At 38.2% G+C, this 27,265-nt stretch overlaps 1 protein-coding gene across 6 annotated transcripts in view; it reads left to right on the top strand.

The window, feature by feature from the left end:
- GRID1 (glutamate ionotropic receptor delta type subunit 1) overlaps window positions 1-27,265 on the top strand; it is a 681,623-nt gene that overhangs the window by 334,829 nt on the left and 319,529 nt on the right. For all 6 annotated transcript variants that reach the window (XM_039343408.1, XM_039343409.1, XM_039343404.1 and 3 more), the window contains exon 3: window positions 6,108-6,392. In XM_039343408.1, coding sequence (XP_039199342.1) covers window positions 6,119-6,392 — 274 coding nt within the window. In that variant the 5' untranslated portion in view covers window positions 6,108-6,118. The remainder of the gene's footprint in view (window positions 1-6,107; window positions 6,393-27,265) is intronic.

The following is a 27,265-nucleotide window of genomic DNA, read 5'->3' on the forward strand; positions in this document are numbered from 1 at the left end:
GAGAACAGGTAACAGGTTTCAGTTATCCTTAACTGCAATAACTGCAGTTATGTACAGTGTTATTTGGTTCAGAACTCCACGGACGTTCCCTTCAATTCAGATGCAGTTGAAGTGAAACCGTATACTTGTTGTTCTCAAATCTAGTAAGACCACACCTGGAATACTGCAACCAGTTTTGGTCACCATACTGTCATGGCTGCTGCCTGCCATCCATCCGATTGGCGACAAACTGTGGCCAAAAGCCCGGGATAAAGGTGGCTTTGGCGAATGGGCTGCAAGGTGGAGGGTACGGGGCCCATTGGCCAGGGGACCAGGCGGGGGCAGACCAGCCAAGGAAGAATGCTGGAGGCAAATGGGCAGAGGTGGGAGGCTCAAGGAGAAGGAAGCATGGCCAAGGGTAGGAGTCTTATGGTCGCCTTCCATTGCTCGCTCACTTGCTCACTACTCTGGTGAACTCTGTGCTGGGGCAACAGCTCTGAGGGTTCTGAGTGCTGCCTCTGGCACATGTGCCATAGGTTCGCCACCACTGATATAGGTTCTGCTGCTTGAGCATGGGGTTGGACTAGAAGACCTCCAAGGTCCCTTCCAGCTCTGCTCTGTTCTATTCTATTCTATTCTATTCTATTCTATTCTATTCCATATCCTATCCTATCCTATCTTATCCTATCCTATCCTATCCTATGATATCCTATTCTATTTTATTCCCATTTTCTATTCATTCTATTCCCTATCCTATCCTATCCTATCCTATCCTATCCTATCCTATCCTATCCTATCCTATCCTATCCTATCCTATTTTATTCCATATTCTATTCTATTCTATTCTATTCTATTCTATTCTATTCTATTCTATTCTATTCTATTCTATTCTATTCTATTCTATTCCGTATCCTATCCTATCCTATTTTATTCCCATTTTCTATTCATTCTGTTCCATACCCTACCCTATCCTATCCTATCCTATTCCATATTCTACTCTACTCTATTCTATTCTATTCTATTCTATTCTATTCTATTCTATTCTATTCTATTCTATTCTATTTCATTCCATATTCTGTTCTATTCTATTCTCCAGCTTTTTTGTTGGGCCTGTTTAATTTCTGAGTTCTGAATTCAGTATAGATTCGCTATACTTCCTCAGAGGCATTTCTGCTAATCATTGCTACCCCATGAGCATGCTGAAAGAGTCCAAAAGAATCACAAGGTCCATCCAAATCCAACAAATTTAATTCCTGCTGGGAAATTTCCAAGGGCCAAATCATATTATATATGAATATTGATCAAGATTTCCAGAAATGACTTTAGTTCATTGAAATACATTTACTAAAGTTTTTTTTTTTTTAATTAGCAATTTAGCACAAACCCTGCACACATTAGCACAATGTTCCTTCAGTGGTTCCAAAGAAACCTGCAACCTGATCTAATAATCCTCTGCATTGGTTTTAGTGCGATTTAATTTCATGTAAATATGTTTAGAAAAAGAGACAAGAAATATAATCCTATGCATATTTACTCAACCTTAATATATTCATTACCTAGAAAATGAATGTATGATGGATTGCAGTCTTAAGTACACACGTCCTGAATTATGGATAAACTATTTTAACCAACATAAACCAGAAGGCATGCATTCCAGTGATTTATCTTCTTCATAACCTTTCTGAAATCTAAACCTCTATTCACAAAGACAGATGAAAAATTTGCCTGGTTCAGGAAGACAGGATCTAGAAGTTTTACATCTTCTAGGGGTCTTCAGCCAAAGTGCCTGGAACAAAGCTGTAAATATGAAGTAAAGCACTTACAGGAAAGAAACACATTTGGTAACTCATAATTAATTAAAATTGGGTGTACAAATGCCTCCATTGTCGAAATTCATCCTGGTATTTTCATGTAAATTCTCAATTTTATCTTTTCTCATGTCAAAAACAAAGCATTTCTTACATAGCGGTTTTGAAAGTATTTATGAATTTTGTTCTTCTCATACCATAGAAAGGCATGCCATTAAAGTTGTAAGTCATGTTCCTCTAGGTATAATAATATTTTATTTCTAAGGGTTATCCATTGTTTTAACCATGTTAGTGCAGCTGCTTGATAATATAAAACCCAATCTGGTAGCCCAAAGCCTCCATTTTCTTTCACTTTCTGTAGCATTTTCAATCTAATTCTACCTTTTTTTCCTTGCCAAATAAATTTCAATATTGATGTAATTAAATGATCAAATAATTTTTTTCTCAATTTTTATTGGTAATGTTTGAAATAAGAAAAGTAGTTTTGGTAGGATGTTCATTTTCACAGTCGCTATTCTTCCCAAAATTAATAATTGTAAGTTTTTTTTCCATTTTTCCAAGTCTAGTTTCATTTGTTTTAGTAATTTTATCTTCTTTTATTGTTGCACACCTTGCTGTTAGATATATCCCCAGGTATTTAACTTTCTTAACTACTTAATGAGATTGCTTCTTTCCTTGATTAGTTTCCATCCATTGTTTCTTGTTCTGCCTTCTGATGCTTTGGAGAATAGGTTGACCCCCCCCCTCTTCTTTGTGGCAGACCCTCAAATATGGGAACACTGCTATCGTGTTCACCCCTAGTTCTTATTTTCACTAGACTAAACATATCCAACTCCTGCAATCGTTATTCATTTGTTTTAGGCCCTTAATTATTTTTGTTGCTCTTCTTTGCGATCTAGACATTTTCTTATATTGTGATGAAAAAACTGGATGCAGTACTCCGAGTATGGTCTTACCAAGGCATTATAATGTGGTACTAACACACTTCACGTGACACTTCTTTAAGTCTTGGGAAGAAGATAAGATTTGGAATTGTCTCAGGTAAATACATCCACTAGGATAGAGAAAAGGGAGAAAAAATAAAGCACAATCAAGCTTGCAAAGACTCTGTTAATTGTCCATCTTAATAAAGGAGATTTCTAATTTTTATATGCAGTTAATCTTTCTGGTCTACTAGGGGGTGGGATGGGGGGTGGGTCTAAGCATTTGCATACATTTGCAAATAGCTATGATGTGTGCAATTCATATTTGGTAAAATACAGGCTTATGGGTTGACATGTTTGAAGACAATGGATTATCTATTTATTGCTAAGTTTTCCTTGAGTTTCCCAGCAAGTTTGCTGCTTTGCTAAAATGCTTTGAGAATTGTAACTTCAAAAATTAAGAGGGAGGGATGCCAGGTCAGGGCAAGACAGAAGTGAAAAGAGATCTGGGGAGAAATCAAGTGATTTTTAAGGAAAGCAAAAACTACAGCAAGATCCAGAGATTTGCTCTTATGTAAGGGGTTATTTCCAGATCAATTGTACTCACTTTTTTTTTTTGTATCAGCTATTTTATTTGGCTTTCCAAAAAACGGTTATCCCACTCCTAAATCTCATTTTTAACCCTTTATAAAGTCACAAATTGGGAGAGACTTTCTTCAGCTTTAAGTTCAAATTGCCTACTTGTAAAATGTCCGATTTATTTCTGCCATCAGCCTGTTATAACTCAGGACACATATGATCTGCTAAAGGAACTATTTATGTTACCTAGCTGATCCCTGAGCCAAATGCCACATATGTGTGGGAAAATTAATCTGACAATATTCCCTTAAAATCCTTCTGTTACTTGGTACAGGACGGAAACTGTGGTTGCTAAAATGAAATATATATATATATATATGTATGTCTGTCTGTCTGTCTGTATATGTATGTATGTATGTATGTATGTATGTATGTATGTATGTATGTATATATATGTTTATCTTTGCTCTATTTTAATACCACTGATGAACAGAAAAAAAACTGATTGGGCAAAATAGCCATCTACATTCGTTCAGATCCTTTTTATTTTTTTTTCTCCCTTATCTTTATGTCCATTCCTTGTAAAATTAAATTTATTACCTACATAATAGTTTAACCTTTTCCCACCACATCACAACAATTCCTAACCCTGAGCTTCCTGTTTGACAATGTAGTGTTTTCATATTGCAGACTCAAGGTATGTTCTTGAGATAAAAAGGAGAAGAACATCTCTCTATGTGTATTAAAAAATTCAGTAAATTTAAATAATGTAGCTGATGAAGATGTAAGAAGGGTCATCAAGGGCTTTTCTTGCTTCCTTGCACAAATGTACTACTATATAAAAGAAAAAAAATCATGTCTTTGGTGACAGCTTCTGTGTAGACCCAAACTTAATATTTTTTTCTGAGTGTTTTTTATACCTCAAACATTGATGTAGTGTTATTTAGCTTTCTTGAATATAAATTTAACTAATGTCATTATTTGGGTCTGTATCTTTTTTTAGGCTTAAGTGAGATTCAATGAAAAACCTTTGCTAACTTTATGTATTTATGCTCTCTGATTTATATAGCTCCCTATCTCACAAGTGAGTGACTCTGGGAGGCATACAACAAACTAAATGTAATATCTAAAATGTAAAGAGATTAATGTTTATGTTCTCTCTAACTGCTGAAAGACAACATCATGTGTTTAAATATTCTGAACTGCATTATTAATTGGCCTCCAAATATTTTATCCACTAACATCTTAAAACATTAATGATTCATTAACAATAACAAATAGTACTTTATTTGTCTTGCGATGCTAATTTATAATGTCAGGTTTCCTAGAAGCCTTTGTATGTACATTCTCTAAGAATTATTCTTCCATGCCACCCAGTATTAAATATAGTAACTGCTTTGATATTTTAGAGAAGGAATAGTTCCTTTTACCTTTTTTTGAAAGTGGTCTTTGAGGCTGGAAAAAGCGTTTTGTTGTTGTTGTTTTTTGCTGCATAGTCTAACCACCTCTGAAGAAAGATGGGGGAAACTTATGAATTTTGAAAACTTTTGTTTGAGTTGTAATATTCTTAGTAGAATTATTCTTCTGAACAAAAGGAAAAATGAAGGGTTGGCCATAATCTTGGTTGGCATTTAGCAGTTCCAGGAAATTCTCATTTCTAATTTTCTGTCCTTCAGATAATTTCTAGTTCAGGGGTAGGCAACCTTGGCTCTTTTATGACTCGTGTACTTCAACTCCCAGAATTCCTGAGCCAGCATGGAGGAAACTTCGGCCACTTCATGACTTGTGAACTCCCAGAATTCCTGAACCAGCCTGGCTCAGCTTGGAAACCTCTCCCTTTTTCCTCAGCATGGCTGGCTCAGGAATTCTGGGAGTTGAAGTCTACCAGTCATAAAAAAGCCAAGGTTGCCTACCCCTGGTCTAGTTCAATATTACTTATGATAAAGTCTGACAAAGGAAGAATCTGGCTGTTTTAAGAGATAAAACATATTTGTATCAATATGCATTTAAGATCAGTGTTTAAACCAGCTAGCGTGATTAATAGCTTTTAATCTTTCTGGCTTTCAGTGTTGGTTTATTCATATCCTATAGGGGTTTGTCAAGTTGCCACAATCCTAAGGTGGTGGAGTTCGTGGTAGACTTTATAACATTTTAGGCTTAAATGTGGTGGGATGCATGGCCTCCAATTGTTGAAAATGTTGACCTTTTAGTATTGTTTAATAGTAAATGGTAAGTTTAATTTAATTCGGACACTGCCAGATTCCAACTGGGACTGGACAGTTCACCATTAGTGACGTAGGTTTGATGGTTAAGGCACCAGGCTAAAAACCAGGAGTTAAGCAATTTAAAACTCTCACTGTTTAACATAAAGCACATATGTTTAACATAAATTGCACATTTGAACAAGAGGCTACATGCATAACTTGTTTCAGCTCTAAGCATCACCACATGCCCTTTTTAGATATCAAGCTCCAAAGACTAAGAAAGACTCACAGATTAACTTCCAAGTAATTTCCTTTATGGTTCCTCACCTATAGATAGAAATCTTGCCAACTTAAGCAACTACTTGCATCCTTAAAGATACACTCTGAGAACTTCTAGGGAGGAGCCATCTTCATTCTCTTCCTCCCAACCAAACTATTGAAACTTTGCTGTCTCTTGGTTGTTAGGAATGCAGTCCCTTCCTTTGGGAATCCAGACCACATTCCACCACACTAAGTCTCAGTATGTTCACCTTGTTGCTTGATGTGATCTGGCTAACAATGTCTACATTTTTCACCTCACTGACAATCCTCTTCTTCTTCTTCTTCTCTTCCAGCCTGTGACCTGATGACCCTGGGGATTTTAGCCTTAGTGACTTCTACTGGTTGTGCCTCCGCCAATGCCTTGCAATCTTTGACAGATGCCATGCACATCCCTCACCTCTTTGTCCAACGCAACACCGGAGGTTCTCCACGGACAGCCTGCCACCTAAATCCTAGCCCAGAGGAAGAGGAATACACCTTAGCAGCCCGGCCACCTGTTCGGCTCAATGATGTGATGCTGAAGCTCGTCACGGAACTGAGATGGCAAAAATTTATAGTCTTCTATGACAGTGATTACGGTAAGTGTCGTGTTTCAATTTCTTCTTTTTTCTGCATCTCCTTTTTTCTGAATATCTCTTGTGATTCTGTGCCAGTCAGTGGACCCGGCAACTGAGTCCGGGGAATCAGAGGAGGAGGAGCCTGGAGAGACATCAGAGTCGGAGGAAGGCTCTGATGACCTCCAGGACTTACAATCTGATGAAGAGTCTAGCCCCTCCACTTGTGCTCAGGCTGAGACCCAGCTATGCTGGGAAGCTGAGTCAGATTCTGAGGACTCACAGCTGGAAGACAGCATAGGCGTTCCCAAATGCAGGCAGGCAACAAGAGCAGGACAGAGGGAGGCAATGGGGCCACTCCAAAGGTGAAGGAGAAGACATTGAGAAGCCACATCTTGGGGCTGCATAATAAAAAGGGAAGGTGTGGGCAGTGCTGGTTGCTGAAGGCAACCATTTGCAAAGGACTCAATTTTCATGGAATGTTCTGTTTGCCTTGCCTGTGAACAATTCTCTGTTTGAATTGTGCTCTGTTTGCCTTTAGGATCGTTCTCCGTTTGAATTGTGTTTCGTTTGCCTTTGCTTTTGGGACATTTTGCAGGTCTGTACATAATAATAAAAGGGGTTTGTTTTTCCTACATTTCCAGCCTACTTGTTAAAAGAGGGGTTTGTCCTTGTGAGTTAACAAGGACTCACATAGGCTGGGACAGAACAATATCTTTTGCTTTTATTTGAAGAAGGTAGACCAAAGACACATTTTGAACCAGTGGGTTTATATATATATATATATATATATATATATATATATATATATATATAGATATATATTATATATATATATATATATATATATATATATATATATATAAGTGTTGGGTGAAAAAATAGCTTTTGAATTGACAAACTTTTTTTTTTCTGATTTTCTTTGACTGAAAGGTGGCTGTGAAAACTTATTTTCTACCCATCCTGCAAGTTGCTTATCAACTTCTTATCAAGAGAGCCAAAGTTTGACTTATCAGAGCATTTTTCAGTAAAATATTCATCAACTGTTTGCACTGATTGACGGGGTTTATATATTGCATGCAATGCAGGTTCCAGAAGAAAACTTAGTCTGGCTTTACTTATGTGCTTCTTTTCATTATCTCTTTGGTGATTGCTTCAAAAGTTTAATTTTCTATGAGCCACAATTGCAAGATTCTTTTTTTTTTCCTGTTTGTTTCTTGGAGAGCCCTCCAGGTCTGAGATGGTAGGAACATCATTTCTTTGCATCTCCTGCTTAACCTTTCCTCAGTTTTGGTTCATGGGCTTAGAACTTGTGAGTTGCTGCCTCAGTGGTTCTACAGGGTTCAGTTAGAGAAGGCTGGACCATCTGAAAGATCTCCGTTAAATGGAGCAATAAGCCAGAATATTGTTTATTGAATTGTTGTTAGTTGCGAAGTTGTGTCCGACCCATCACGACCCCATGGACAACGTTCCTCCAGGCCAGTGGTTCTCAACCTTTTTAATGCCATGACCCCCAACCGGTCGTAAGTCGAGGACTACTCAACTGGTGCAGCACCGTTTGAAGAATGGGACTTTTGGTGGGCTCAGCAGGGCAGAGACAGCCTGGACAATTCCTATTGGTTTTTGAAAGCCAATAGAATTAGACTCTATTCAAGAGAGTCTATTCTATTGGCTTTCGAAAGCCAATAGAATAAAAGGGAGTAGCACAGCTAAGGAAAAGGGGGGAAAAATGGCAGACTGCATTGTTTGGCAACCCCCATGAAATGGTTGTTCGATCCCAAATGGGGTCCCGACCCACAGGTTGAGAACCACTGCTCCAGGCCTTCCTGTCCTCTACTATCTTCTGGAGTCCATTTAAGCTCACACCTATTGCTTCAGTGACTCCATCCAGCCACCTCATTCTCTGTCGTCCCCTTCTTCTCTTGCCCTCAATCTTTCCCAGCATTAGGCTCTTCTCCAGTGAATCCTTCCTTCTCATTAGGGTTTATTGAATAATCTGTTGTAATTTAGTTTTGGAAAAATAATACTGCTGGTTTTTTTAAGTAGCAGTGGTGTACTAGCAAATGTTGAAGCACTATCTCTGTAGGCTCCATTGCTGCTGTCCCACTATGCTGCTAGCCATGGAAGAGCTGATCAGGGTGTTGTGCATTTGCCTCAGCTCTGCTCTCAATCTGCTTGCAAAATTCTACAATTTAACAATCAGCTCTTGTGAGCCGGTGCAAGCTTGCTGCAGCTCACCTCTACCTGGTTTAGTAGTCTTTGGCTTACAGCCGTTCATTTAACAATGGTTTTAAGTTACAGTGGACTTGGAAAAAGTGACTTACAATCCATTCTTGAAGTTATGACTGTCATACCACAACCCAGGTTCATTTAATCACAGTTCTTGCTTTTATGATGGTTACAGTATCCTACAGTCAGATGGGAAAGATTGAGGGCAACAGAAGAAAGGGACAACAGGGAATGAGGTGGCTGGATGGAGTCACTGAAGCAGTAGGCATGAGCTTAAATGGACTCCAGAAGATGGTAGAGGACAGGAAGGCCTGGAGGAACGTGGTCCATGGGGTCATGATGGGTTGGACATGACTTCGCAACTAACAACAATACAGTCAGATGATCATAATTTGCAACCTTCCTGCAAATTGAGGAAAACATGTTGATTTGAGCTATTCAAATGCAACTGGCTGCTAAATATCAGCAAGATGTAGGAATTCAAATTGGGTTCCCATCGTCCTAAACCACAAGCTTTTTTTAAAAAAAAAAATATTTGAACATAGATTTATGTAGAGTTGCAGTTTTGGGGCAGTCAGTGCTTAATTAAAATATGATTTGTGTTGACTAATTTGAGATGTGTTAAAATGCTGGTATAAGATATGAGTGTGAAAGAGTCGTTTCCATTTTAGTTATGTCCTGGATGGCATTTTTGACTCAGTTGTAGCTCCTGGACAACTAATGTATGAAACTTCATTAGAAAAAGGGTTCTTATTTAAATACACCAATGCACAAATCTGATGGCTGTTCTACAGTGGTCTTCGCAAATAATTTCACCATGCTGTATGGCAGTCAGTGTGAGTCACAAGGAACAAGGCTGATAAAACTTGTCCTGGTTTGTTGATTATGATGAACAAGGATGCTTGTTCATCATAATCAACATAATCATGATGCTATTCTATTATATTCTTTATATATAGTGTTGGAAGGAATCTTCGAGGTCATCTAGTCCAGCCCTTGCTCAAGTAGGAGACCCTATACCATTTCCAACAAATGGTTGTCCAGTCTCTTCTTAAAAACGTCCAGTGTTTGAGCATTCATAACTTCTAGAGGCAAGCTGTTCCACTGATTAATTGTTCTCACTGTCAGGAAATTTCACTTTATTTCTAGATTGGTTCTCTCCTTGATTAGTTTTCTAGAGACCGACACACTTGCAACATGGTGTAAGGACGTAAGTTTGTTCTAGCTGTAGTAAAGACTTCACTATCGCTTAAAGGAGCATATTTCATTGACTTTGCTAATGATTTCAGTTCTGTTTTGCAATAATGGACACATTAGCTTTGTCTTGTTGTAATTTAGTGTTTTTGGTAACAATAGCGAAATGTTGCTACTTGATTTGGTACACAGACAAAAAGATGTGTTGTATGTGTGTGAATAGAATATTGTTTTTCTTCTGGGGAGAAAAAGAGATAATTTAGAGTACAGAAGTATGTGTTTGCACAAGGACAGGATTGAAACTGCCTTGTTTGCTAATATTGCTCATTGGTTTTATTGTGCAACCATGATTCAGTTTAATTAGGAAGGAAGGAAAGGACTTTTTGAGTTTAAAATAGAACTATTCTTAGTAATCTAAAAATAAGCTTAAATTGCAGATTTCTGAATAATAATAATAAAAAAAATCAACTAGTTTATAAACAGTCTGGTTCTATGCTAGCTTAGAGGAGAAACGGATGTAAAGCTCATTACGTCCAACAGGCAATAAAAACAGAACCAATTCTCTACAAAATAATGGAATGATTAGGCTCAATTAAAATATATTCCTTGTGTCCTGAAGTCCAATTCTATGCATATTTACCCAGAAAATTTGTTTTGGTTGTAACTTTGTTCAAGAGAACCATGGCGTGGATTTTATTTTCTGCAACCTCCAGGTAGCCTGAAATTTTAGTTCAAAGGGTTAAGGGAGCTCCTGAAACACAACCAGAATGAAAGAATTCCAAGAAAAGAAATAGGTTTAAGTAAAAATGCATTGGGCACGACTATCCAGAACTGTACGAGGTGCAAATCTCAAGCACTTCTGCTTCCTTTCCATTTTCTTGCACAGTGAGAGATAATAAACCAGTTACAGGTAGTCCTTGACTTATGACTATAATTGAGCTGGAATTACATTTTAGTTATTGTGAGTTATCCCATGATTGCATCCAGTTTTATGACTATTATTGCGCTGATAGGCAAACATGGCAGTTGCTAAGTGAATCTGTTTTATCTAATGAGTGGGGTTGTTTTCTTTTGTTTTGTTTTGTTTTGCTGGAAGCCAAATATAAATGTTAGACACAGTCAAAGAAACCCACCCAAAATTTGTGGGACACTGCAAACAGCCTAAGTGTGAGCTGGTTGCTAAGTGTTCCAAATTCAATCACATGATCATGGGTCGGGGCAGTTGAAATTTCAAAATCAAGTTGTTAAGTACTTTTTTTCTATCCTGCTCTTTGGAGTAGAGAGTTGGTCTCTGACAGAAGGCTACCTGAAGAGACTAGAAGTATTTGAAATGTGGATTTACAGGCGGCTGTTACGTATAAGCTGGGTTGACAAGATCAGAAATGAAGAGGTGATAAGCCGCCTGGGAAAGCCCAGGGAAATCATCAAAACAATTTAAAAAATGAAAATTAGAATATTTCGGACACGTGATGCGACACCCAGAAAAATACGGCATGCTCCATTTAATCCTCCAAGGAAAGATTGAAGGCAAACGAGGTCCAGGAAGAAGAAGAACATCATGGCTTCAAAATCTAAGGGATTGGTTTGGACAAAACTCAGCAGCACTTTTTCGTGCGGCTGCTGATAAAAACAGAATCGCCAACATGATCGCCAACGTCCGATAACGGATATGGTACAAGAAGAAGAAGTACTTTTGGGGGAGTCTGTTGTAACATTGAACTAAGTGATTAGTGGTTAAGTGAGGACTAGCTTTGAAGGTGTGAACTCTGTCAGAATGCATGAAACTCAATGGGTCATTTAAATGTTTTCTTTTTTCTTCCTTTACGGCACGGGAGATGAGAGCAACAAAAACCGTTTAGTATAATACGATTATAACTTACCTTTTGATTAAGGATATCTTATCCAGCTTATCACTGTAACCTCCTCTAGAAGCTTGAGAGCTGTATGTAGAGCAGGGGTGTCAAACTCGCAACGTGACATGTCACAACATATCACAACTTTTTTGCCATTGCTGGCAATGGGGTGGGGTTGTTTTTGCTATGATGCATCCAGCCCATGGGCCGGCAATTTGACACCCCTAATGTAGAGTATAGAAATAGATGTAATAAACAGATGAGCACCCCTTCCCTTCCAAACCATGGATGATGAGCTAAAACTGGGGGCCCTGTCTTTTCTGATGTTGTTGTGCAGAACAATCACAGAATCATAGGGCTGGAAGGGACCACAGAGGCCTTAATATCATTCTTCTACCCTCCACAAGACAGAGGTGGAACCCACAGGTAGCCTAAAACTGCCTGTTTTACAGGGCTGTGTATTCATTTATCCCGGGAGGGGGGGCAGGATATGATCACACACGCTGTATGAATGTATTTATTTTATTGTTTTATTGTTAGATTATTGTTTTAATTTTGTATGCCGCCCTGAGTCCCTTGGGATTGGGCGGCATATAAATTTTAGAAATAAAATAAATAAAATAAATAAATAAATTTGACAGGGGAAATAAAAGTGCTCTGGAGCAGAAGTGATCATCATGATCAGGGGACTGGAGGCTAAAACATATAAGGAACGGTTGCTGGAATTGGGAATGTCTAGTTTAATGACGAGAAGGACGAGGGGGGACATGATAGCAGTCTTCCAGTATCTCAGGGGCTGCCCCAAAGAAGAGGGAGTCAAACTATTCCCCAAAGCACCTGAAGGCAGGACAAGAAGCAACAGACAAAAACCCATCAAGGAGAGAAGCAACCTAGAACTAAGGAGAAACTTCCTGACAGTGAGAACAATTAATCAGTGGAACAGCCTGCCTCCAGAAGCAGTAAATGCTCCAACACTGGAAGTTTTTAAGAAGAGACTGGACAGCCATTTGGCTTCCTGCCTGAGCAGGGGGGGTTGGACTAGAAGACCTCCAGGGTCCCTTCCAACTCTATTCTATTCTATTCTATTCTATTCTATTCTATTCTATTCTATTCTATTCTATTCTATTCTATTCATTAAATGGTAAACATATCTTGGATGAAGGATACGGACTTAGTTCAGCTGCCCATGAATCCTTACTGACATATTTTGTTTATCATAGGGTTTTCTACCTGAGCAGGGGGTTGGACTAGAAGACCTCCAAGGTCCCTTCCAACTTTATTATTATTATTATTATTATTATTATTATTATTATTATTATTATTATTGTTGTTGTTGTTGTTGTTGTTGTTGTTATATTTTGTTGTTGTTATTATTATTATTCCTATAAAATTGACACCTCAAATCAAAATTTCTGCCTCTGCAATACTAGGAGAAGATGCAGCTGCTTTAAAGAGTCGTGGAAAAGGGTTATTGGAGCAGCCACACCCTCTGATGCTGCTTTGCCTCTTTGAATCCCAAATGCTGCCCAACCCCAATATTGTAGTTTAGTTAGGTGCAGACCAGGAAGAGTGTAGAGAAATGTGTGGTAGAACAGACAATCTTTCCTTTCTTCTACTCCAGGGCTGAATATTTTTCATCTAGAGAAGCAGATGGCTTGTCTGGCTGCAAATACCAGATGGTTTGATTGGAATCCATGTGTTTAATGTTTGGTTTAATTCTGGAGGTCTTTTTAGGTTCAAGATCCTTCTTCTTCTCTTCTAGGAACTGCCAATTACTGCCAATCAAAGGACTAACTCACACCCATACCTATTTAATTTCAGCAGTTGCCACTCTAACTTAATTAAAGCAAACAAACAAACTGCTTTTTCCATTATTTAGTATGCAGCCAATTGTATTACTCTTATATTATAACAAAATAATTGTAATAACCTTATAGATCTTTGTTGGGTTAATTTGATATGAAATTTGATGGTACACATGATGTTATGCATTCCAGTTTTGACTACTGCTTCAGCGCTTTACATTTTTTAAAAAATTTAGGTGTATGTCATTTGTGTTGGTCTTTTTATTTAGTAATCCATATCCAACTGTAGCAGGTAATTGCACTCTGAAATAGCTAGACCATTTATCTCTTTACTTAGGTGTTTATGGTTCTCTAGATTCATACACTAAAAACAAATGTTTAGCTATAAATCCCTGACAGAGCTGTCTGGAGCCCTACTTCCAAAGCATTTTAATTCTGCTCATTGCGATAAGAAATATTAAAGCAATCCATTTGATCAGATTCATGTTTCTTCACTCTCCTGCATTCCAGACATGTGATAATTGCATCGCTCAGAATTCCAGTTGGAAACATTCCTAATTGGGAATGCTGGGGGCTGGAATCCAAGCACAATTAAAAACCATTAAATTAGGGGACCAGTATGGGGTTCCAATGCTGGCTGTTGTAAGGGAAGCATAAAAATAATAAGCCGAGAGAAACATAATATGGTATTTTAGGAGAGGTTGTAGCTGTAGATGTTGGGATCCTTGGCCAGTTTCCATGGTTCCATTGTTATGAAGATCATTACTTTCAAATGTATACCAATCAATATCCTATAGCTTTTGTGTGTAGAATGAGACCTCAAGAGATGACTGGAGCTACCCTTCTTTCAGGAATTTTTCCCCGACTATAAATATAAATAATATAAATATAAATAACATAAATATAAATAAAATAAATATAAATAATATAAATATAAATAAATACAGGTACTATCAGATGCAAGAAATCAGGAACCAAGTGTAAGTTTATTCCATGCTACCTCTAAACAAGAATCTGTAGTACTAATGGTCAGGGCAAATTGGGGGTAGATAAGAGTCAACAGAATTCAAGGGTTGTGATAAAGGGAATTGGGGTTATTTAAAACTTGGAAATTATAAATATTAAATGTTAAATTTAAACATTAATGTTAAATTAAAAATTTAACATTAGGATGTTAAAAATCAGGATAGTGATTGTCGAAAAAGATTGAATGTTAAAAGAACTAAGATATGTATAAACAAAAATTATTGATAAATGCAAGAAAGTTATTTTTATTTAAGCGATGTAATAAGAATTGTATTAATTTAAATAGGAGACAGTAAATACCAAGGGGAAAAGAGAGGAAATATTGAATGTAATCGTTTGAGGTCTGTACTAAAGATATTTGTATGTTATTGAATTATTGACCAACTCAGCCGCCACATTGCTTTTCAAATATTTAAATGTAAAATTAGAAAATTAATAATTTTTTTTCAAAAAAAAGTCAACAGAATTCAAGGTGGGCTGGACTTAGATCTCTTGTGGATTCGAAGGAATTCCAAACTCAAGATGTGCTTGACCCCACCCTCGGGCTCAGGACTATATGTAGTCCTTTTCTTACAATCATTGGTTAGTGACTATTTGAAATTACAACAGCACTGAATTTTTTTTTCCATGCTTACGACCACTGCAGCATCCCTTTGGTCATGTGATCAAAATTTGGATGGCAAGAAATGTCATAAAATGGAGCAAAACTCCATTTGTCATTTAGCAACAGAAATTTTGGGTTCAAATGTGGTCATAAAACGACTGTGTACAAAGTGAAACAATTCAACTTTCTTTAGCTCTTTAGCTTCATGCTAGCCCAGAGGTAAGCAACCTTGGCTCTTTTATGACTGATCGCTGATAGTAGCATGAAATATATTTGACAATTGCCCTACTTCAATATATTCCAAATAAAGAAACTTACACTTTGATGTGCAAAGGCAGTTAGAACAATTAAACGGTGGAATGGCTTTCCTCCAGGAGCTGTGGATGCTCCATCACTGGAGGTTTTCAAAAAGCTGGACAGCCATTTGTCTGAAATTGTATAGAGCAGTGGTTCTCAACCTTTCTAATGCCGCGACCCCATAATATAGTTCCCCATGTTGTGGTGACCCCCAACCACTTATGCATCACCGGGTGCCAGGGGCGTGGCCAAAGAAAAGGGGAAAAAAATGGCGGACAGCCTTGTTTGGCGACCCCCGTGAAATGGTCGTTTGACCCCAAATGGGGTCCCGACCCACAGGTTGAGAACCACTGGTATAGAGCAAGGGTAGGCAACCTTGGCTCTTTTATGACTCGTGGACTTCAACTCCCAGAATTCCTGAGTCAGCCACGCTGAGGGGAAAGGGAGAAGTTTCCAAGTTGAGCCATGCTGGCTCAGGAATTCTGGGAGTTGAAGTCCACGAGTCATAAAAGAGCCAAGGTGGCCTACCCCTGGACTAGTTCAATAACAGAAAGAGAGAAATTATATTGGGAGAGTTCGCCATGTGACTTATCTTGAACCAATCTGGTCTTTAAGGAATGGCACTTGCTAGGAAATAAGATTTCCATGGCTCCATTTCATGCTGGATGATGACAATTATATTGCTGGATTGAAATAAATCTCATCGACAAGACTGTGGCAACAATAAGGCTTCCATTACTGATTGTGTAAGCCCATCCTCTAAGAAATGCATCACTCAATCACATCAATCACTGGGGAAGAAATAAGTTGATTTTCCCCTGTTGTGACAGCCATCTGAAAAGATGAATGGAATCAGACTTATGACAAAGAGAGCATCATCCTGTGGATTAGTATGCATTATGCTTCGTATTAACATGCGGAGAAGGAGAATGTTATCTTAGTTTGTTTAAATTCTGAGCTGCGGTGTGATTAGACAGAACAAAATATTAACACTCGGGAACTAGGAAATGACAATGTTAATTGCCTTCCAATGTAAGATTATAATTCCGTTTATTCTGACAATGCCTGCTGATCTTCAAGTGCATACCTCGTAATGAACTCGGTGGAGATAAATCTCCAGGGCACTTAGTTTGAATATTGAAAACTCAAAAAGTTAAAAAAAAAAGAAGAGAGAAAAATCTCAACCCCAATAAACTAGCAAATCGAGGTGCAAATATATATCATCTATATCTCCTTATATGTGTTTTGGCAAAAGATCATGCCCAAAAGAGCAAAAAAAAAAAAAAAAAAAAAAAAACCAAACATCCATACATGGCAACTTACTTTGAAACTTACACATTTCCAAGACAGTCAGGAAACAAAATCTGGCCTTTTTCTAAACTACGCTGGAGGTTATTGTGAAGGGGAACAGAGCTTTAGAGGTTAATAAGACTGTTTTGATAGGACAAACAGAGAAGAAATCCAAGGTTAAAGACAGGAAGGTTGGCTGAACAAACACCAAGAGGCCACCAGAGATGATTCAGGAGATGGAGCATCTGTGAAGGATGGGAACAGTAGGAGAATATTTGGGGTTTTCACATCCTACCACTCAAACCTTACTTGGGCCCATTTGGAGAGCTTTGTCTAGCTTTTTTTCAAAGTCCCTTCTAGAAAACCTTTACCTGACTGATGTTGAAGCTCAGTTTTTTTTTCTTCTGCTGGTCCATCTCTAATAATGGGTAATGTAGAGGTTAAATGCTGGGAAAGATGGAGGGCAAGAGAAGAAGGGGACGACAGAGAATGAGGTGGCTGGATGGAGTCACTGAAGCAGTAGGCGTGAGCTTCAATGGACTCCAGAAGATGGTAGAGGACAGGAAGGCCTGGAGGAACGTTGTCCATGGGGTCGCAATGGGTCGGACACGACTTCGCAAGTAACAACAACAAAAAATTCTATTCTATTCTATTCTATTCTATTCTATTCTATTCTATTCTATTCTATTCTATTCTATTCTATTCTATTCTATTCTATTCTATTCTATTCGGAAAGATGGAGGGCAAGAGAAGAATGGGACGACAGAGAATGAGGTGGCTGGATGGAGTCACTGAAGCAGTAGGCGTGAGCTTAAATGGACTCCAGAAGATGGTAGAGGACAGGAAGGCCTGGAGGAACGTTGTCCATGGGGTCATGATGGGTCGGACACGACTTCGCAACTAACGAAAAGATTTTATACTGCCCAGACATACAAACTCCATCCCTTTTCATATGAGGCTGAAAGCAAAGGGTGAATTAGACCACAGTATTAAAAATTTCATCTTCATCCGGTTTTTATATTATCAGTCCAAAAATCTTGGTTAAAATTAGCAGCTGGCAAGCCCTCAAGGAGCTTCCAAGCTGTGTGTTGCACATATCCTAGTTTCTGAAAAGCACGAACTCTCTACATGATGCATAAGGACAATTGGGGAACCTGTATTCTTCACATGCTGCAAAATATGTGTGCATGCCCCTGCATACACGTATGTGCATTTATACAATCTTTTAATCATTTCAATTTGATCTGATTTTCCTGTACCAAATGACAAGGAGATACATCATCCTTGAACATTCTGTGAGCCAGTTGCGCCATACTAGATTTTTTAAAAAATTCAGTCGTATTGTTGGAAGCTTATTACACACAGAGCGTTTTATCGTAAAACAAAAGGCCTAAATTAGAATCCTAGAACCAACTTGTCCCTTAAATGCTGTAAGAAAATACTGGGCAGACTTTACACGTTTCAATCCTTTTCAGTGTCATGGGTTTGGTGCATGGGTTCTTTGTGAGGGAAATTTTTCTGCAAATTTTTTTAAAGCTGAGAAAATCATTTCCTTCCCTTCTATCCTTGCAAAATTTAATCCACCCAGGATTAAGGATTTCAGTACTTTCAACACAGTAGCAATAATCCTTGTCCTGAAGGTACCAAGCTTTGTTCCTCAAAAGCCCATATTTTACCAAGTAACCTACCCAAAATACCACTGACTTGATTTTCTTAGGCCGGGCATCAAAGTTTTCTCCACAAAGCATGAAAAAAAAAATCTCTTGGGAGATATTTTACACAGCTTGTTCTGCTGACAATAAAGACATGCCAGTTCATTTGAAATGCATAAATGTTCTAGATAATGCATGCTAGAAAAGTAAACATATTGCTCTAACCTATCAGTTAAATTTATTGCTTGAACTTAAAATAGATGCATAACAACAGGTAATTCATCAACCCTTAATTTACCAATGAGAATCTTCCTTCCTTCCTTCCTTCCTTCCTTCCTTCCTTCCTTCCTTCCTTCCTTCCTTCCTTCCTTCCTTCCTTCCCTCCTTCCTTCCTTCCCTCCCTCTCTCCTTCCTTCCTTCCTTCCTTCCTCCCTCCCTCCCTCCCTCCCTCCCTCCCTCCCTCCCTCCCTCCTTCCTTCCTTCCTTCCTTCCTTCCTTCCTTCCTTCCTTCCTTTCTTCCTTCCTTCCTTCATATGCTTCCTGTATGACTGTATCTTTTAAATCTTCTCCTTCATTTCCAAACTCTTCTGGTTTTCTGCAACTCTCTTAATCACCTCCTCAACCCTTGTCCTTAGTAGGAAATGTTGAAAAGCCCAGGATCCAGGACCCCAACTAAAGCCTCTGGAACTACACTTAGTTCTGCTCCCTAAAATAATGTTTAACCATTTAGGAAGATTCTCCAAGTGCAGTCCTTCTGACCATTTTAAATCCATCTCACAGTTGTTTTCTCCAGCCTATATTTTACCCTTTCATTAATTGGTCCATTGAAGAGGCAGCTGGTTTGAACGAAGTGCCACCCTCACTCAGGCAGAAGGCAGCCAATGCTTTGTCCTCGTAGGCAATAAAGGTTCTTCCCTGGCCGGGGTGGGATGTGTGCCAATTCTCACATTGAGGAATTCCAAGAAGATTCTTTCTCCTCTGCTACTTCCAGGAACTGCCATGTTGGCTATCCACATTTTCTTTTGTCGTTCTTATCAACAATTGTTACGTCTGGAGTGTTAGGTGGCAGGTGCTTGTCTGTTTGAATTCTAAAATCCCGAAGCACCATAGCTTCTTTATTTTCTATTATTTTCTCTATTTTATGGTCCCACCAGTTCTTGCTTGCAGGCAAATGGTATTTCTCGCAGGTCTTCCAATGCACCATTGTTGTTGCTTTGTCATGCCATTGTTTGTAATCAGTCTGTGCAATCTTCTTGCAGTAGCTAGCCTAGTGATCTACTGTGAATGTATGTATGTATGTATGTATATGTAAGTATGTGTATTATTATTATTATTATTAGCATAGTCAACCAGATGTTCAGACTTGATTTGGCATTTTTGTCTACCTATTGAGTCCTTAACAAGGACCTGGGATAGGCAGATGTGATGTTTGAATTGATGGTATTACAGATATCGTTGCAGGATGGAAGCAGTTCCTAGTAAGGCTGCCTTTTGCAATTGACTGATCAGGAATTTGTCAATGCCAATGGTGTCCAAGTGGTGCTCCAGTTGTTTTGGGATTGCACCAAAGGTGCCTCTTATTATTGGTACTTCCCTTGCTTGCCTTTGCCATAGTCTTTCTATTTCTATTTGTAGGTCTTTGTATTTTGTTATCTTCTCCAGTTCTTTCTCTTCTATACTGCTGTCTCCAGGCACTGCCATGTTCACTATCAAGGGTTTTTGTCAACAATAATAATAACAATAACAACAAAATAATAACAACAACAGCAACAACAGCAATAATGATGATGATGGTGTTGAAGGAAAAGTCTTCGTCATTGTTCAGTCCAAGCCGGGAATAAACAATATGGCGACTGCTTTAGAGAGAAAGTTGCAGTTTATTGAAGAGGAAAGCCAGACAGAAAGATGGCTCTGGAAGAAAAAAGAGAGAGCACATGTAGGGAATGGGTTTTTATACCCTCTGGGGTTTTGTTTGGAGTTGTTTCCTGTTCCTATTTGAGGCTTTGTATTTCCTGTGTCATGTATTCTGACCTGAGTCTGGGTGAGCCCTTTGGCATCTGTGGGTTAATCCTATTATGTCCTGTCTTAGAGTTTGGGTCGGGTATGTAGATTTTAGGTGTCTTTGTCTTCTTAATCTTCTAGCTGGGGGCTTCCAACTTTCCTGGATTATTTATATCTGCATTTCTACAGAGCTGGTTTCTGCTTGGGGGAGGGAGACTTGGGGCTATTAAGAAAAGCTGGGCATGCTTTTCTGCCTCTTTAATATTTCCTTCTCGGGGGGGGGGGCTGACATCCCACAATGGAAAATAAGTGCTTGGGTATGAGAGGAGAGATATTTGTCCAAACCTTTACTGTGAAAAAAATCACTGATAGTAGTATGAAATATATTTGACAATTGTCCTACTTCAATATATTCCAAATAAAGAAACGTACACCTTGAAGTGCAAAGGCAGAGCTTTGCAAGATCACCACCCTTTAACCAATTATTTCTAAAGATTTGTATTGACCCCAAATATAATTCCAAAAGACTTGATACATTACTGATAATTCCTATTCCTCCTCTTCCCACAGCTTCCTTTTTGGTTGAATTAATATAAAAGCAATATTGAACTGCAAGCTTCCTACATTAAGTACTGTGCTAATATGAGGTAATTATTGCATTGTTAAGGGAATTTTAGTTTCCAATGAGATCACTTTTCCCCATTTATTTGAATGGGACTAATTAATGCCATTGTCCCAATAATGGACCCTTTAAGTAAAGCAAACATAGACAATAGGAAGTGGCTTCAATGATCTTAAAAACTCTAAAACACTTTCCATATAGAACGACATCTGGATTATGAGGGCAAATTAAAGGTATTTTTATTTCTCTTGCATTGCTACTTGGAACAGGGTGCAAAGAAATGCAGCGGCCAACATCCTTCTTCTTCTTCTTTTTTTTTTTTGGTCTCAGAACCTCCCAGAATGGGTCAAAACCTCCCTTTGCCCTCCTTTGACTCATTAGGAGCATAAGTTGCAGATGCTTAAGGTTTCCTATTTTGTTCCTTGAAAGGCCTGACCTTGATGTGGAATAAGAAGAAATTGAAGTGGGTCTTCCACAAACTTCTTAAGAAGGTTCCTTGGATGAAATGGCTATTGGTGAGGAAGGAATAGTTTCCATCTAAAGGTTTGAAATGGGGATCCCCAGATTCAGGCTTTCACATCATCATCATCATCATCATCATCATCAAAGTTGGAAGGGACCTTGGAGGTCATCTGGTCCAACCCCCTGCTCAGGCAGGAAACCCTATACCATTTCACACAAATGGCCATCCAGTCTCTTCTTAAAAACTTCCAGTGTTGGAGCATTCACCACTTCAGGAGGCAGGTTGTTCCACTGGTTAATTGTTCTAACTGTCGGGAAGTTTCTCCTTAGTTCTAGGTTGCTTCTCTCCTTGATTAGTTTCCATCCGTTGCTTCTTGTCCTGCCTTCAGTCGCCTTGGAAAATAGCTTGATTCCCTCTTCTTTGTGGCAGCCCCTGAGATATTGGAACACTGCTATCATGTCCCCCCTCGTCCTTCTCTTCATTAAACTAGACATACCCAATTCCAGCAGCCGTTCCTTATATGCTTTAGCCTCCAGTCCCCTAATCATTTTTGTTGCTCTTCTCTGTACTCTTTCTAGAGTTTCAACATCTTTTTTACATTCTGGTGACCAAAACTGGATGCAGTATATTGTGATTATGTGCATCAATCATTGTAGATTGTATCTGATAGAAAAACAAATCAATAAAGCAAAAATCTTAGAGACTGAAATGGATCTATGGTGGTCTAGATAAAGGTTGCATCTATCTACATTATGCACCAAGTATTGCAAGGTGGCATAAAACCATTGGAGACATAATAATAGCTTTTTGAAAAAATCCATATTTTACAGCAAAGAATAATCCATGTTTTACCTGTCATGTAGTCTTAATGGAATAAAAATGAGGAACGTTATTTTTTGTTCATACGGAATGAAGGCACATAAAACTACTATATTTACTTTATCTATTATCTATTTCCCTGGGTTTTTTTCAACTGGAATAAAAATAAAATATGGAAAGCATAGAGAGGCATTATTTTATGTCTCTACTTATGGTGAGTAGCTTGTTACATCCCAGGTTTTCCAATTGAAATCGACAGCGCAGATCATATACTGTTTTAAATCAGTGTCACTGTTGGCCTCCAATATAGCTAGTAAGCATTGCTGATAAATGTTTCCTGGGAATGCTAAGAGTAATGGAAGAAATGAATTTTGGTGAAAACATATTACAAGCCCTTAAGGTAATATATCAAAAACAAACAGCACAACTTATTGTTAATGGAGGTCTTTCGGAGGTTTTCACAATAGAGAAAGGTACTAGACAGGGGTGTCCTTTATCGCCATTGTTGTTTGTTTTAACATTGGAAATATTATTGATCAAAATTCGAGAGTCTCAGGAAATTAAAGGAATATATGTTAATAAAAAAGAATATAAGTTAAGAGCTTTTGCGGATGACTTGGTTGTTACTTTGTCGCAACCTGATTATTCTGTAGTAAACTTATTACAGTTGATTCATCATTATGGCTTGGTCTCGGGTTTTAAGATTAATGTAAATAAGACCAAAATTTTATCTAAAAATATGTCTAGTCAGGAGAAGCAGATTTTGACTAACCTGACGGGTTTTGAGATTGTTAATAAGGTAAAATATTTGGGGGTGATGTTGTCTGTTTCTAATGTAAAATTATTTAAAAATAATTATGAAAGGTTGTGGGTCAGGGTACAGAAGGACTTGAAGAACTGGGAAAAGTTGCAATTATCCCTCATGGGAAGAATTGCAGTGATAAAAATGAATATTTTACCCAAGTTTCTTTTTCTGTTTCAAATGTTACCAATTTTGAAAAATGAGATTAATTTAAATGAGTGGCAGAAGGGTCTTAATAAATTTATCTGGGCAGGGAAAAAGCCAAGGGTTAAGTTTAAAATTATGCAAGACTTCCGTGAGAGGGGTGGACTTAAGGTACCAAATTTGAAATTATATTATGATGCGGTGGTTTTAACACTAATCAGTGATTGGGTAAATTTGACAAATTCTGAGATACTTTATCTAGAGGGATGGGATTTACTTTATGGGTGGCATGCCTATTTAATATTCAATAAAAAAATGGATTGGGCTTTTAAATCTCATATCTTAAGAATTTCTTTACTTAGGATTTGGAGAAAATATTATAAAAGTGATTTCAAAGTACCATTATGGGCTATACCTTGGCATGCGATAGAAGCAATAAAAAGAGGGGTTAAAATGGATATGGTGTCTTACAGACAGTTACTTAAATGGGATGGACAAAACTGGCAATTAAAATCACGGGAAGAGTTAGCACAAGAAAACTTTATTTATTCTTGGTTCCAATATAGGCAATTATTAGACAGATGGAAGATGGATTGTAAGGTGGGTTTTCTTAGAGAAGATGAAAATCTTATTAAGCAAGTGAAGGATTCAAGACAAACCCACATTAAGAGAATTTATGCGGTTTTAGTTGAATTGGATTCAGAAACGGAACTAATTAAAGATTGTATGATAAGATGGGCGCAGAATTTTGGTGAGCCAGTCTCATTGGACACCTGGGAAAATATTTGGGTGAGAAATGTCAAATTTACACAAGCACAGAACTTAAGGGAGAATTTTTATAAAATGTTTTATAGATGGCACCTTGATCCACAAAAAATGTCTTATATGTACCCTGACGTGCAACCCAAATGTTGGAGATGTGGTTATAAGGAGGCTTCCTATTATCATATTTGGTGGTCGTGCAGAGAGATAAAAGCATTTTGGATCAAAATATGGTGGAATATCCAGAGAATTTTTAGAAGGAGGGTAAAATTTACTCCGCAATTATTTTTGTTAGGTATTGTTACAGATTGTGATACAAAGGAGGTTGTTTTGATGTTAAATTTGATTACAGCCGCTAGGCTGTTAGTAGGACAATATTGGAAGAAGGAATCTTTGCCTACATTGCAGGAATGGTTTCTTAAAGTAGCTTATCTGGCGGAAATGGCAAAGATTTCGGCTTTCTTAAAGCAACAAACGCAAGAGAAGTTTCTTGCTGTTTGGGATAAATGGATAAAATTTATACAATTTAGATTGGGTATACAAAAATATTATATAGTTTTTTCATAAGTTTTATTTTTATATATATTATAGATAATCTTTTTATATATATAAATATAAAGTTCTTAATTTAATTTTTATTTTTACTTCTTAAGCCTATATTCTGCTCTGGGAAGCTCAGGGGGGGGGGAAGGGAGGGGGGGGGGTTTGGGAGGGGTGGGTTTTTTTTTTTTATATATATGTATTGTTTAGTTTTATTTTTTTTGTATATGTTGTCTCTTGTTTTGTATTCTTTTTTCTTTTTTGTAAAATTTATAAAACTTTTAATAAAAAAAAAAAAAAATGTTTCCTGGGAATGTAATGCAGCAGTTTCTTTTCTGGAGAGCAAGAAACAGTCTGTTGAAGGCTGAAGTAGTTTGTCCAGGTCTAGTCCACTTTAAATATAATATAATTTAAATATAAATAATAGAAAGAGCCGAGATGGCGCAGCAGTTAGAGTGCAGTACTGCAGGCTACTTTAGCTGACTATGTTCAGCAGGTCAGCGGTTCAATCACCGGCTCGGCAATGTAAATATATATATATACATTGCTTACTGGTGTACACCGCTTAGAGAGTGCTTGCACTTAAAGCGGTATATAAGTCTCATAAATAAATAAATAAATAATTTATCCTTTAAAAAAAAAAAGTCATACCACTTGAGATAATATGAAGAAAGGAGACGACCCCCCCCCCAGTTTAGATGCATTTGGAGAAGGGTGCCCAACCTTGACAACTTTAAAACTTGTGGACTTCAACTTCTAGAATTCCTGAGCCAAATTGGCTGGGGAATTCTGGGAGTTGAAGTCCACAAGTCTTAAAGTTGTCAAGGTTGGACACCTCTGCTGTAGGACACAATGGAATTGCTACCCCTGTGATACATTTGTCCTCTCCTACTCAGCTGTTATAATATGACTCCTGATACGTTTGGATTTTAACATGTGTGGACTTCAACTTCCAGAATTTCCCAAACAGCATGGGGGAATGTTCAAATGTTTTAACCAAAGCTTTGAGCCACTCAGTCAGCAAAAGTTAAAATGACTGGAGTTGAGTGTGAAAATTAATCCTGGATTGTCTACCCATAACAGTAGTTCTCCACAATTTTACTTGGGAGATTTTCCAATATATTAAAGTTATCCAGAAAAATAAAACAGGAATGAAAACTGGTTCTTTTTTTTTTTTGCATTAAAATGATTATCAAGAGAGACATCTTTCTACTAAGAGCAAACTTGTTTATCGTGTAAAATTGCAGACCCTGTAAAACCAATCCTTGGTTCATGGACTGGTACTGGATCGTGGCCTGTCAGCAACCAGTCCACACAAACAAGGAAAACCCCATCCACAGGATGCAGGCAGCACACAAAACCACACCCCCTCCGGTCAGTAGAAAAATCTCTCTCCATGGAACCGGTCCTTAGTGCCAAAACGTTGGGGATCTTGCTATAGTAGATCAGGGCTTTTCAACCAGTGGTATGGGTACCACCTGTGGTACATTGGCAGCTGGCAGGTGGTATGCAACTATCCTAGAAAAGTGAGCCCAGAAGAAGCACCAATCAACTGGAAAGCGGCGCTGAACCTGGCACTTCTGCTGAGCCCAGAAGAAGCGCCGATCAGCTGGAATGTTGCAGCATCTCCAGGGTCTTGTGATTTACATTCAGATGCTTGGCAACTGATTCATATTTATGATAGTCACAGTGTCCCAGGGTCATGTGAAGTGACCAAATCCTGCTGCAACCACCCAGCAGACGGGGGAATAAAAACCAAATACCCCCCACCCCACCCCCACTGCCAATCCTCAACAGAAATGCTCACAACAATGAAAACCTCGGACAGGAGGAAGAGTGCTGCCAGGCGGGCAGGCAGGTGTCTTGCTCGGCTGTGGCTTGGGGGGCACTTTTTTCAGTGCCATTGTAACTTCAAACAGTCACTAAGCAAACTGTTGTAAGTTGAGGACTACCTGTACTTCATCACTTTTTTCCTTTCCTTTTTTTTTTTTTTGATCATCAAGTTTTCGACATCTTGCTAGGCGACTGGTGGTACTCGGATGTTGCCATATCCTAAAAGTTGTACAATGGGTGAAAAGGTTGAAAAGCCCTGTAGTAGATCTTTCAATGGTTTTGATTGGAAATCATATTGAGCCTAGTCAGAAAAAAGATTAGAAAGGATCCAGTTGAAATGTCTTCTGTTAGAAATGACAGTGTTCTGCATGGATTAGGTTTCCCTCCATCAACTTTTCCACCCTAATGTTCAAGACACTCTATTGCCTGATTTATTTTTGGTGGAAACTATTCTAATTAGAACTAGATTATTAGAGGAGGTGTTTTAAATTGAAGCACTACGTTATTTCTCGCTAAAAAGTGAGGAATGGATCCAGCTTAATTGTTGGGAAAGAGACTAGAATAGGCAGAACTCTAAATTTAAGCTGCATATCTTTATGATCACTACTGAATGGGGTAGAAAAAGCACTTAGGCAGTGTCATATGTACAAAGGTGTGTGTCTCAATCCTGCAGAAATGTTTCACATCAAGTTCTTGGACACAGCAGTTGATTGATGGTGCATGTTGGGAAGAAGCTGTAAGCCCTCTGAGGTAGTCCAGACAACAGGCACAACTATGAGTATTAATTCCTTCAGAGTTCTTTATTGTAAGGTTACCTTGACAGAATCTTGTACCCTTTCATCCTTCAATTTCACTTTCCTGAAATCTGGAGAGGATCCCTTCTGAGTGCTTGTCAAGTGCACAAAAATAGGATCCAGGATAGGCTTCAAAAGCACTGAGAGTTTATTTCATGTTACCTATA

Source organism: Crotalus tigris, unplaced genomic scaffold (assembly GCF_016545835.1).
Source record: "Crotalus tigris isolate CLP2741 ecotype Arizona unplaced genomic scaffold, ASM1654583v1 scf7180000017847.2079705, whole genome shotgun sequence".
In the NCBI taxonomy this organism is placed as follows: Eukaryota; Metazoa; Chordata; class Lepidosauria; order Squamata; family Viperidae; genus Crotalus; species Crotalus tigris.